The sequence below is a fragment of the Callionymus lyra genome, chromosome 8 (genome assembly GCF_982586985.1).
Source record: "Callionymus lyra chromosome 8, fCalLyr1.hap1.1, whole genome shotgun sequence".
Classification (NCBI taxonomy): domain Eukaryota; kingdom Metazoa; phylum Chordata; class Actinopteri; order Syngnathiformes; family Callionymidae; genus Callionymus; species Callionymus lyra.
In genome coordinates, this window is record NC_141825.1 from 26924315 (window position 1) to 26937005 (window position 12691).

At 42.3% G+C, this 12691-nt stretch overlaps 2 protein-coding genes across 2 annotated transcripts in view; one reads left to right on the plus strand and one right to left on the minus strand.

Annotated features, from left to right (window-relative positions):
* Positions 1-5991, minus strand: part of tmem117 (transmembrane protein 117) — a 40143-nt gene extending 34152 nt beyond the window's left edge. Inside the window, exons 1-2 of the mRNA XM_087797989.1 lie at positions 5709-5991; positions 887-1184 (exon numbers count right to left, since the gene is read on the minus strand). Coding sequence (XP_087654115.1) covers positions 887-1166 — 280 coding nt within the window. The 5' untranslated portion in view covers positions 1167-1184; positions 5709-5991. The remainder of the gene's footprint in view (positions 1-886; positions 1185-5708) is intronic.
* A 1933-nt stretch (positions 5992-7924) lies between these two features.
* Positions 7925-12691, plus strand: part of twf1a (twinfilin actin-binding protein 1a) — a 12762-nt gene continuing 7995 nt past the window's right edge. Inside the window, exons 1-3 of the mRNA XM_087796873.1 lie at positions 7925-8040; positions 11470-11550; positions 12396-12574. Coding sequence (XP_087652999.1) covers positions 8016-8040; positions 11470-11550; positions 12396-12574 — 285 coding nt within the window. The 5' untranslated portion in view covers positions 7925-8015. The remainder of the gene's footprint in view (positions 8041-11469; positions 11551-12395; positions 12575-12691) is intronic.

Genomic DNA, 12691 nt, shown 5'->3' on the forward strand with positions numbered 1-12691 from the left:
GAAAACTAGAAATTGGAATTTTGGGTGAACTATCACTTTAAGAAACAGACATGAAAGACTTCCTGATGCTCGATTGTACTTTCCTTTCTAAGGGGTTGGATAAATACTAGCAGAAGGCCACACCCAGACCATATTTGTCCAACCTGTCAAAACCAGGTCACAGACCAGAGCTGTGTCTCAAATCACATACTTGTGTACTTCATCTTAGTATTTTTAGTGCATAAGTGCGTCTCAATTCTAAGTATGTTAAATGTAGTAAAAACGATCAAAACACGGAGTCCGTTCCGTCGCTCCAACACGACCTCACTTCCGGTACAGGTTCTTATGCTTCGCTTCGTGGAGAAAGATGACACTTTGTCCCAGCAACTGTACAGTTCAATAGCCCCGGGAGAAAAGGCCCTGATCTGTAGAAACATTGATATTTTTAAGGCAAATTTCCCGCCCAGGGCGTTGTCCTTTCCGGCCAAATTTCCCTGTGTCCCTATCTAACTAACAGTAGTGCTCCATACACTGTAAATTGTCACTAAAAACGCCCACAAAACTGAGTATGGATCGATGGACACTTTCTACCATAAATGGCTCCAACTTAGTGACGTTGTAAACAGAAACCAAACGTGCTGCCAGCAGGTGTCGCTAGTGTTCCTACAGCTGGTTGAAATCATCCTTAAATAGTGGTAGAAGAAGAAGCTGTCGCGTCATTTCCTGTTAGTTTGTAGCAGCAGAGTTTGATTTGAGACATACTATCTGTGGAGGATTAATTACTAGTTAGTACGTACACTATCCTGATGCATACTAACTTCTAGTGTACTAAGAGAAGTATGTGATATGAGACGCAGACCAGGAGTTAGCGGTTCCTGGTCCAGGGATCAGTAAGTCCAGGACTTACCAAAGAGGCGTCTGTGGAAGAAGAACTTTCCGGCCAACAGTCCACAGATGATGGCCAAGGTCCAGCAGATGACCTTCAGGGCGGTCCAGCCGGGACCCGGGTACTTGTTGAAGAGGAAGGAGAAGCAGTTCCCCACCACGATCATGTGCGCCTCGGTCTGGCTGTGGGACACCGGGTCCTCGGCGAAGATGAGGAAGTTGAAGAAGGTGACCAGGTAGGCCACGATGAGCCGCGACCACGGGTGCTGGAAGTAGTAGCGGAAGCAGGCGGCGAAGCCCATCCCGACTCGTCCTCACACCTGGAGAGAGAGAGCGCAGTGGGATTAATTACAGGTGATCAGATTAGTGAGCGGCTCCTGCTGAGATGAGAGGATTACACTGGATCCACATCAGATCACAACACCTCCAGCCAGGTGCAGGTCGTGAGACGCAAATATCTCCTGCTCTTTTTTAACTCAGTTCCACGACACAGATACAAGTTTTATTCTGACCAGGAAAATCTTTTACATTTTGGAGATTAAATCGGATTAAATAAAAAATATTTTTCTTTAGTTTGGGGACTTTTTTTCTGTTTTGTTTTTATTTTCTTTCTTCTTCTACTGCTTGATTAAGCTTGTGTTTGTGTTTGTTGGAGACAAAAGTCGAACCTCTGCTCCTTCTAGCCGGTTGAGGTGGAAGCTGATGAGACCGAGACTCTCGGGACTCTTCAGTCTGAACGCTGCCCCCACGATCTGACAGGGGATGAGTAGAAAAAAACAACCTTTCTTGGTTTCCTTTTCCTATCAGATTTTCTTCTGTAAGTTGTAAATTGTGTTACATACAACAAAATAAGACTTAGACTTAGATTGTATCATCTTGTTCTTTCTCTTTATTTCTCTTTGTTATTGTTCTTATTTTATTTTTTAAAATTTTATGATAAATTGCTGTACTGCTGTGTCTAATTTGGAAAAAAACAATTTCCCGAAGGAGACCTCCTGAGGGATCAATAAAGTTCTACCTAACCTAAACTAACCTAATAACTATTCAAGGTTTAAAAAAATAAACCTGCTCCAATCACATCTTCATTTGCTCGTTCAACAACATTGTCTTCATCTTCATCCATGGCCAACATTCCTGGTCCGCCACCGTCTCCACCAAATCTCTTTTGTTTACAAACGTGTGTGTCCCTGTGATGCTCTTGTTTCCATCACTCCTCGAGACTCTTCTAACTCTCCTCCCCGGACACGACTTATCAGTGAATCCATGTTCACGTCAACAGAGTCCGTCCCGGTCGTGTACCTGCTGTACCAGAGCGAGCGCCGAAGTGATCCACTTAACACGACCGCCGCTCGTCAAACGGAGTCGAGTCAGCGGCGCCTCAGTGTCGACGCTCGCCGTCTGTTCTCGCTCCAGACTTTCTGCATCCGCGAGCTCCCTGGTGTCCTCTGTGACCTACTCCACTCTGGCCGGACCTCTCCACCGGTGAGTCCCAGCGCTCTAAAAATAGCTGGGCTGAGAAGATTCTGGAAGAGCGGCAGGAATAGAGCTGACACTCTGAAGTGATCGCGTTTCACCGACGCCGAGGCGAATACTCTGAGTCCAGTTGAGTCTTTACCATAAATGTCTTCAAAGATGGAGTGAGGCTCGAACACGACAGACAGTAGGCGAGGAAGAGTTGCTCGATTTGCCAAAGAGAACCAGGAGCCTCATGTACTGAGAAGTTTGTAGATCTTCTACTAAATATGTCCGGAAACTGAAATCCAGTGCTGTGTCTCAAATCACATGCTTGTGTACTCAAAGTTAGTATTTTTAGTGCATAAGTGCGTCTCAATTCTATGTAGTGCTCCATACACACTAAACTGTCACTAAAACGACCACAAAACTGAGTATGGATCGATGAACACTAACTAGCCTAAACAGCGGTACGAGGACTCTGTCAGACGCACCTTCAGTAGAACCAGGTGTGCCACCATATTTTCAGTGACACTCTCGGATCCTTCTGTCGATATTTTGCAAGCTCACAACCGAGCAAATACAGATCATGTTGTTAGCATCGAAGTTAGCATCAACGTTAGCATCAATGTTAGCATCAACGTTAGCATCACACAGCAGTAGACGACATGCTACTAGACTGACGGTGGTGAGTTGTTTGTATTGTAGTTCTTTGTTGGATATTTTTGAGACCAGTTCTAGCTAAAAAGCGGTAAAGTTTTGCTGTGTCTCAAATTGCATACTAGCGTACTCAAAGTTAGTATTTTTAGTGCGTAAGTGCGTCTCAATTCTTAGTATGTAAATGTAGTGCTCCATACACACTCAATTGACACTAAAACGCCCACAAAACTGAGTATGGATCGATGGACACTTTCTACACTAAACGACTCCATCTTAGTGACGTTTTAAACGGAAGTTACGTCATATATATATATATATATATATATATATATATATATATATATTCATATACGTACAGGTGTATTTTCAGCAGCAGTATCAGGATGACACGTCTTCGCTGCTGATACCAGCTTAAATATCTCGCGTATATTTCGATTCTCATATTTTTTCTTTATTTATTTTTCCAAACTTGCAAAACATGCTGCCAGCAGGTGGCGCTAGTGTTCCTACAGCTGGTTGAAATCATCCTTAAATAGTAGTAGAAGAAGAAGCTGTCGCGTCATTTCCTGTTAGTTTGTAGCAGCAGAGTTTGATTTGAGACATACTATCTGTGGAGGATTAGTTACTAGTTAGTACGTACACTATCCTGATGATACTAACTTCTAGTATACTACAAGTATGCGAGAGAAGTATGCGATTTGAGACACAGCACTGAAAATGGTGCAGCAAAAAAATATTCACATGTATGAATTTAGACAATTTTCCTTTGTTCATCCCAATCAATGTAGAATTAATCGCAGACTTGTTCGTCCCTTTCCACGCCAATTCAAATCTGTAAAATATTATTTATACGTTTGTGAATCATTTAATATCCACTTGTGACTACTGTGTGTTAATTGATGATCAATATTGATGGTTAATGTAACTGATGTCAACATCTCAACCTGACTAGTAAATCCTTGCTGGAATTATGTACTTTTTACCGCTGTTTTCAGTATTAATACGTATGAACTTTGACGCGAAAGGTGTCTCAGCACGTTTTTCGTGCGTAGAACCCCTTAGTACACGAGACCCCTGGAGTTTGAAACACAAGCCATATGTTAACATTAGTTTATTTTCACATCAGTTCACCATGTTTTGTCTGATTATTCACAGGATCAAGCCTGGTTTATTTTTTTTATCATTTTTGTGTAATTTCTGTAGACGAGGAGCTTCACCATCTGTAGCAGACATGCAGGGATTATCTGCCGGAACATCTGATTGTTCCTCACTTGTTGACCCCGGAACCGCTTCACAAGTCGTGCTATTATTCATTTAGAAATAAATGTAGATTTTTTCTGTTGGATTAGAAACGACTCAACTGTGTGATGGTCAGAGTGAAGGATTACACGGTTTAATATGGTTAATGTAATCTGTACGGTCGTGTGGACTCGTCGGGATTAGATACATGTGTGTATTATAATCTGAGGTAGAAGGAGACCCTGATAGACCCCTGCTAGACGTCCCAATAGACCCCTGATAGAGCCCTGCTAGACGTCCCGATAGACCCCTGATAGAGCCCCTGATACACTCCCTGCTAGACCCCTGCTAGACTCCCTGCTAGACCCCTGCTAGACCCCCTGATAGACTACCTGATAGACCCCTGCTAGACTCCCTGATAGACCCCTGATAGAGCCCCTGCTAGACCCTCTGCTAGACACCTGATAGACTCCCTGCTAGACCCGCTGATAGACCCCCTGATAGAACCCTGATAGATCCCCTGCTAGACCCCCTGCTAGACTCCCTGATAGACCACTTGGTAGACCCCTGATAGAAACCCCTGATAGACCCCTGATAGACCTCTGAAAGACCCCCTTATAGACCCCTGATAGACTCCCTGATAGACACCTGCTAGACCCCCTGTTAGATCCCATGATAGAGCCCTTGATAGACCCCTGATAGACCTCTGAAAGACCCCCCTATAGACCGCTGATAGACTCCCTGATAGACACCTGCTAGACCCCCTGTTAGATCCCATGATAGAGCCCTTGATAGACCCCTGATAGACCTCCTGAAAAAAGACCTCTGATAGACACCCTGATAGACGCCCTGATAGACCTCTGCTAGACCCTATGCTAGACCCTCTGCCATACCCCTGTTAGACCCCCTGATAGACCCCATGATAGACCCCTGCTAGACCCCCTGCTATTCCCCTGTTAGACCCCCTGATAGACTCCCTGATAGACCCCTGCTAGACCCCTGCTAGACCCCTGGTAGACCCCCCGATAGATCCCTGATAGACCCTGTGCTAGACCCCCTGATAGATCCATGATAGACCCCTGATATACCCCCTGATAGACCCCTGCCAGACCCCCTGATAGACCCCTGCTAGACCCCTGCCAGACCCCCTGATAGACCCCTGCCAGACCCCCTGATAGACCCCTGATAGACCCCCTGATACACCCCTGATAGACTCCCTGATAGACTCCCTGATAGACCCCTGCTAGACCCCTGCTAGACCCCTGATAGACCCCTGCTAGACCCCTGATAGACCCCTGATACACTCCCTGCTGCTGCTTCTCCTCGTGTCACAATAAAAATATGAATCCCTAGAATCCCAAAATGACTGATCGAGAGACTGATCGAGAGACTGATCGAGAGACTGATCGAGAGACTGATCGAGAGACTGATCGAGAGACTGATCGAGAGACTGATCGAGAGACTGATCGAGAGAACATCGTCATCACACGCACCTGCTCGCGCACAGAGTCCCGTCCTTCTACAGCCAGCAGGACGAGGCGCCGCGCAGCCGCTCGTCTCTCCGGACACATCAGGCCGACAGCGGCGCCCTAATCGCCCCAAACACGACCTGATCCGGTGGGATTATCCGAGCGACCTGTTGTCCGTGCGTGACAGGCGCGCCTCTCAGACCCTCTGCCATTGTGCGCGCGCGTGAGTGGGTGGGGGGCGGCAGGGGGTCCCGGTGCTTCGTCAGCACGAGCCCGGCGGACGGCGGTGCGTGTGCGTGTGAGGATGCTGGAGGTGAGACACACACACACACACACACACACACACACGCACAGATGGCATCAATGATGCCGCCTCGGTGACGTCCGAGATCGACAAGTTAGAGAGTAGAGAAGCGCGACATCCGCTCGTTCCTTTCAGAATAAAATACAGATGTTTGCGTGTCACGCAATGTTCTCGGGGATAAAATTCTAAATACGATCATCTTATTGAATTAATAATTTAATTGATGGTAAATTATAGTATTTTTAAGTTGTCATAGTAATTTACAATTGACTAAATATTAACAATTTACTTTAAATATTTTTTAGTGAATTCCGAGGCCCGGAAATGACAGCAATGTAACAGAAGAATTTAGATTTAAAATAAAAGATCAAATACATTGTGTTCATCAGATCCGTGGAATCAGTTTCAACCTTTAAATCTTCCAACCTTTTTAATAGCCATTGGTAATGAACTTCACCAGACGTTATTTATAGAGCGCATTAGAACAGAGAAGTACAAGAACATAAAATCAAGCACAAAATAAAAACCGTTTTAAAAACACCACTATTATACAGTATGGCAATAAACACTGTTAAAAACTCTACTATAATACAGTATGTCAATAAAAACTGTTAAACACTCTACTATAATACAGTATGGCAATAAACACTGTTAAAAACTCGACTATAATACAGTATGGCAATAAACACTGTTAAAAACTCTACTATAATACAGTATGGCAATAAACACTGTTAAAAACTCGACTATAATACAGTATGGCAATAAACACTGTTAAAAACTCTACTATAATACAGTATGGCAATAAACACTGTTAAAAACTCTGCTATAATACAGTATGTCAATAAAAACTGTTAAACACTCTACTATAATACAGTATGGCAATAAACACTGTTAAAAACTCTACTATAATACAGTATGGCAATAAACACTGTTAAAAACTCTACTATAATACAGTATGGCAATAAAAACTGTTAAAAACTCTACTATAATACAGTATGGCAATAAACACTGTTAAAAACTCTACTATAATACAGTATGTCAATAAAAACTGTTAAACACTCTACTATAATACAGTATGGCAATAAACACTGTTAAAAACTCTACTATAATACAGTATGTCAATACAAACTGTTAACAACTCTACTATAATACAGTATGTCAATAAAAACGGTTAAAAACTCAACTATAATACAGTATGTCAATACAAACTGTTAACAACTCTACTATAATACTGTATGTCAATAAAAACGGTTAAAAACTCTACTATAATACAGTATGTCAATAAAAACTGTTAAACACTCTACTATAATACAGTATGGCAATAAACACTGTTAAAAACTCTACTATAATACAGTATGTCAATAAAAACTGTTAAAAACTCTACTATAATACAGTATGGCAATAAACACTGTTAAAAACTCTACTATAATACAGTATGTCAATACAAACTGTTAACAACTCTACTATAATACAGTATGTCAATAAAAACGGTTAAAAACTCAACTATAATACAGTATGTCAATACAAACTGTTAACAACTCTACTATAATACTGTATGTCAATAAAAACGGTTAAAAACTCTACTATAATACAGTAAAGGCAAATAAAGCAGCAGCAAAAAGGCACTAAAACAGCTACAGGGTCACATGCGGATTTAAAAGCCAGGGAATAAAAGTGTAGTTTAAGTCGAGTTTAAAGATGGAGAGAGTCTGACACCCAAGTTTATTGTTTATATATTTTTATAACAAATATTGAATGTCATTGAACCACTGGAAATATGTCGTTATTACGAAAATAAATTCAATAATACAATTTAGTTCTGGAAAAGCGCTCTACAAATATTACTAAACTGTGTTTATAAAGATTCATGAAAAGGCGGAGAATATAAAAATAAAACTCCACCAGTGTCATGTGACTCGTCTGCGCGTGACGTCACGCTCGGGGCGTGTCGTGTCGGCTCGGGCGCTTCCTGCTTCCCTGGCTTCGTCCGATCCGCTGCATCAGCTCTTCTACCGACGCGAGGCATCATGTCGCACCAGACCGGCATCCAAGGTAGTCTCTCCTCCTTCCTCGCCACACGCTCGGCTCAGCGACACCAAACACCGAGACTCCCTCGCGGTCCGCGGACGCGATAGAAGCCCGAACCCGCAGCGAGATGCTAGCTGTTAGCATTAGCCTCCGGGATGTGGCTGCTGCTGTGCGACTCTGGAGCTTAACGTCCCTCAGGTTTAATCTCTCAAAGAGTCAGAGAATCCAGCTTCGTTCACGGGGACGTGCTCGGGGTTCGGTCGGTTCGGTCCATGAATGGACGGGCGACGCCTTGTGGCTCGAGGAACCAGTTTTCATATTGATTCACTTGAAATATGTGACACTGTTGTTGCTTCTGTTATTATTGTGTAACTACTTCTGCTGACGACACCTTCAGCTTCGTGTCCATCCTTCAGTAAACCTGAAGTCTATGGAGGGTTTGTTGGTGCCATGATAAGTTCTGGTGACTCACCACAAACATTCTAGACACTTGTTTGCCTGGAGGGGGAACTGGGTCACGACATTCTGAGGAAATGACTTGTTTAAGGATCTTGTAAAACAACCACGAGTCTACTTTTTCATTCTTTCTCCAGCTTAACAAAAGTCATTTTTGGGCCAAGTAGGAATTTCAGTCACAAGAAGGTTTCTCGGGTTTCATGTCATGTTTGGTTTTATTTCTACCTCTGACAAGGAGGTCATGTGCTCACCTATGCTCACCTGCTCTCACCTCTGACTATCTAGTTGAAATGTTCAGAAAAAATTATATATATATATATATATATATATATATATATATATATATATGGTCAATGGCTCTTACTTATATAGCGCTTTCTATGCTTATTTAGCGCTCAAAGCACTTTACACCAAGTTACAAATTCACGCACAAAATCACACACTGATGGGAGTAGGCTGCGACGCAGCGCGGCAGCTCAACCATCAGGAGCGATCGGGGTAAAGTGTCTTGCTCACGGACACAACGGCCACAATCTCGTCCGGAACTGGGATCGAACCCATATATATATTCTCCATGTGTCCCTGTGATACTCTTTTTTTGTTGTTCAATCACTCCTAGGACGACCTGTGAGGGTATATATATGAAAAATAATTTACGGTATTTCCATCTTTTCGTTCATTTTCTACCGCTTTATTCCTTATTGGGGGTCGCGGGGAGACTGGAGTCTATCCCAGTATCATAGGGCGAGAGGCAGGGGACACCCTGGACAGGACGCCAGTCTGTCTCAGGACACACACAGACAGACAACCATTCACACACACACTCATACCTACGGATAATTTCCCCAAAGATCTCAATCAACCTCTGTAGGTTTTTGGACTGTGGGAGGAAACCGGAGTGTCCGGAGTAAACCCACGCAACACACAAACATACAAACGGTATTTCCATCTTGATCCACAAAAATGTTTTGTCGCTCTGTTGAAAGGAAAGTGCTGTGTGTTTAGAAAATGTATAAGAAAATTGAAATCCTGCAAGATCCTGACAATGACTGAGGATGAGAGGATACAGTTGACTTCAACGGGTTTTAAAAGCTAATGTTAACACACTTTCAAAATCAATGAAAGCACTTACGACTGTTGTGTTGTGCAAACGAGCTCTGAACAACTATTGCAACGTAGTGTCCAGTTGAACTTGTTACTATCATTAATGTTAAGAATGCAAGAAAACAGTTGGTCAGTAATATAAATACAATAGAGTGAGTAGCTTGATAAGGTGCCGTCTGAGGGATTTACTAGTTATTTTTGTAGCACTGCAAAGCGAAGGTTTATTTATTTATATATATTTTTTACAGATGACCAAAGCACATCACTTCTAAATATAGCAAACAAGTTGTCAATTTTCCAGTCTCAACAGGTTTTATTAGCTGCAGCTATTGAAAGAAAATGACTCGTACTTAGTCATGACACGAGCACTCATGCTTGAGTTGATCCATCCGAGTCTGATTTAATATTGTTAGTTGTTTAGAGAAGACGCCTGTGAACCTGTCTGTCAAAGGCATTCAAAAATATCATGACCATTCTTCTTTTTCTTGTTTTTTTAAATACTGGTACAATAATATAGTTGTAACTAGAGCTGAACAATATATCGAAAAAAAAACAAACAATATTTGCACGTGCGATATACATATCATTTTTATTGTATAAATCAAGCATTTCTTAGATGCGCACTTCGACCAATCAGTGTCACGTTCTGTAAAGTTGTCAATTTGTACTTCTATGTCTCGTTGTTGTTTACGTCTCCGTCCGTCTGTGAACTGTGCGGCGCAGCTTGTTAGGCTCGGTTGCTATGGTGACGCGTCTTGCCAGCGCTGACTTAGCTCAGTATATACAGTGAAGTAATACTAACTTATGATCTAGTCAAACACTAGTGATCCAGTCACTCGTCTCTTTCAACCTCCTTTGTTAAAGCAACATATCGTAAGAACTTTTCATGTCGTCTCAGTTGTTTTCTTATAAGATCGTGAACTTCCAAACAAACCTGTCCGTCTTCACCGTATGCTAACGAGCTAAGTTGTTAGCGTCATTTATAAAGTGTTATGTGTGCGTGTACAAGGATTTATTATTGATTTGGTGATGTCGCGATGCGCCGGCGGCTCCTCTCTGATGTCGCTCAGTTTGGCGGGAAACCACTGTTATTAGTGATATTGCGCTCAACTGCACGTGCACATATTTTCAATATCGTGCAGCCTTAGTTGTAACAAAATATTTAAGAGCCGATATCTGAATGGTTTTCTTGATAGTTACTTAGGTTATTTTATCAATAACTTTAACATTACACACTTTAACGGTGCTTTTTGGCATTACATGGCTTTTTTTTTTCCGGTCCAATGATACACAAAAGAGATACTACTTGGTAAACATAGCCATCAATAAACGGAAACAAGAAATTCTAATATTTCTTTTTCCATTGCTGTAGAAAGCAAAGCCCAAGATGTGACGAGTCTTGACAAGACTTTGTTTAACTATCGGTACAATTGGTTCAGGAAGTTGTTAACTTGATGGTCCATCTGGGAACTGTGTGGATGAAGTGGAATCTTTTAGTGCTGATCTCATCCCACGTTCATCTCCTTTCCATTAAAGTCTCATTTAATTTACGTTCAACACGGTCTTGATTTATCGTTCTAGCACCTCGAACATGTTGGTAGAAACAGAAGAAGGTTTCAGACTCGCGGCCTCTGCTGTGTGTGGTACTGTTGACACCCACACACTTTCTCCTGATCAATCTGGCCCTTTGTTTAAAAAACTTCTATCACTCTTGACTCGAGAGAAGCTTCTTTCTTGACTGATATGATTATCTGATAACCAGGGGTCAAAGTTGATGCTCCTCTGCAAACAGCCGACATGAAACCGTGTTGCTTCTTACTTCCTGTACTGGTTTCCTCAAAGCCAGACTTGTTAAGGTTCTGATACCGTTTTTTTTTCTTCCTGTTTCCTCAGCGAGCAATGACGTTAAAGACATCTTCGCCGGCGCCCGCAACGGCGACCAATACCGGGCGCTGAAGATCGTCATCGAAGATGGTGAGTGTCACACGGAGGGTTTGCAGACGTGAATGTTTGTGGCGATGAAGTTGAAAGAAAGAGCTGAGATGTGTTTTGTTGTGTCCAGTCACAGTGTTGTGATTTAAATAATGTTTCTTTAATGTTATTTTTAAAAAAATTCTCCATGTCTGCACAGTCTGTACATATAAGACGGTTCATCTTTGACGTAATTACAATAATTATACCGTGGATACTTGCTATACTACACAATACGATACATTTAAAAGAACAAGTTTAATTTCTACTATACAAAACATGATTATTGCTGGACCATCAGTTTTATATTCCTCCCTTTACCCTCGCATGTACCGCCTATTAGAAAAACTGTTTACAGCAGATGACGCCAATCAAAACCTTGCAGGAGCCAAGATCTTAAAATTAGGATTAAAATCTAAATCCTATAATAGTAAAAACTTCATTCTTTTAAAATAAAGTTCAATTCAATTTTATTTAAAGTGTCTTATTGTAACAAAGTTATCTCAAGACACTTTACAGTTTAAGACTATATTGAGTTGATGGATCCGTTTTTCTTTTCTGCACTAATGAGTAAAGCACAGTGTGGCGTTGACGAGGAGAAACTTCCTTTTAGAAGAAACCTGGAGCAGAACCAGAATCGAATCATTTTTAATTGTTGTTTCAAGGGGGTGAACGTTAAACCTATTTTAAAATAAAAAGAGAATATTATTAGGGAAGGGGTCTAAGGGTGGAATATAATTTTGTACTTCTATGTCTTGTTGTTTTACGTCTCCGTCCTTCATGGCACCGTGAGTTGCTCGACCTCTCCGTGTTTCCTGCGACTCGTCTGACACTTGTGTGATCTCCAGAGCAGCTGGCCTTGGGCTCCAGCCGAAAAGCCTCCAAGAAGTGGGACCAGGAGTACGACTCCCTGGTGCTGCCCCTGCTGGAGGAGGACATGCCCTGCTACATCCTGTACCGGCTGGACTCCACCAACAACCAGGGCTACGAGTGGGTGTTCCTGGCCTGGTCTCCGGACAATTCTCCCGTAAGAGGAGCTTTTTTTTTTATTGCCACTCATCGGGTGGAGTCGACCACATGAAGGTCGACCACATCTGGTGCTTAAACGTTCCAGCCCGAAGTTTATACTCGTGTCCTGTTACAC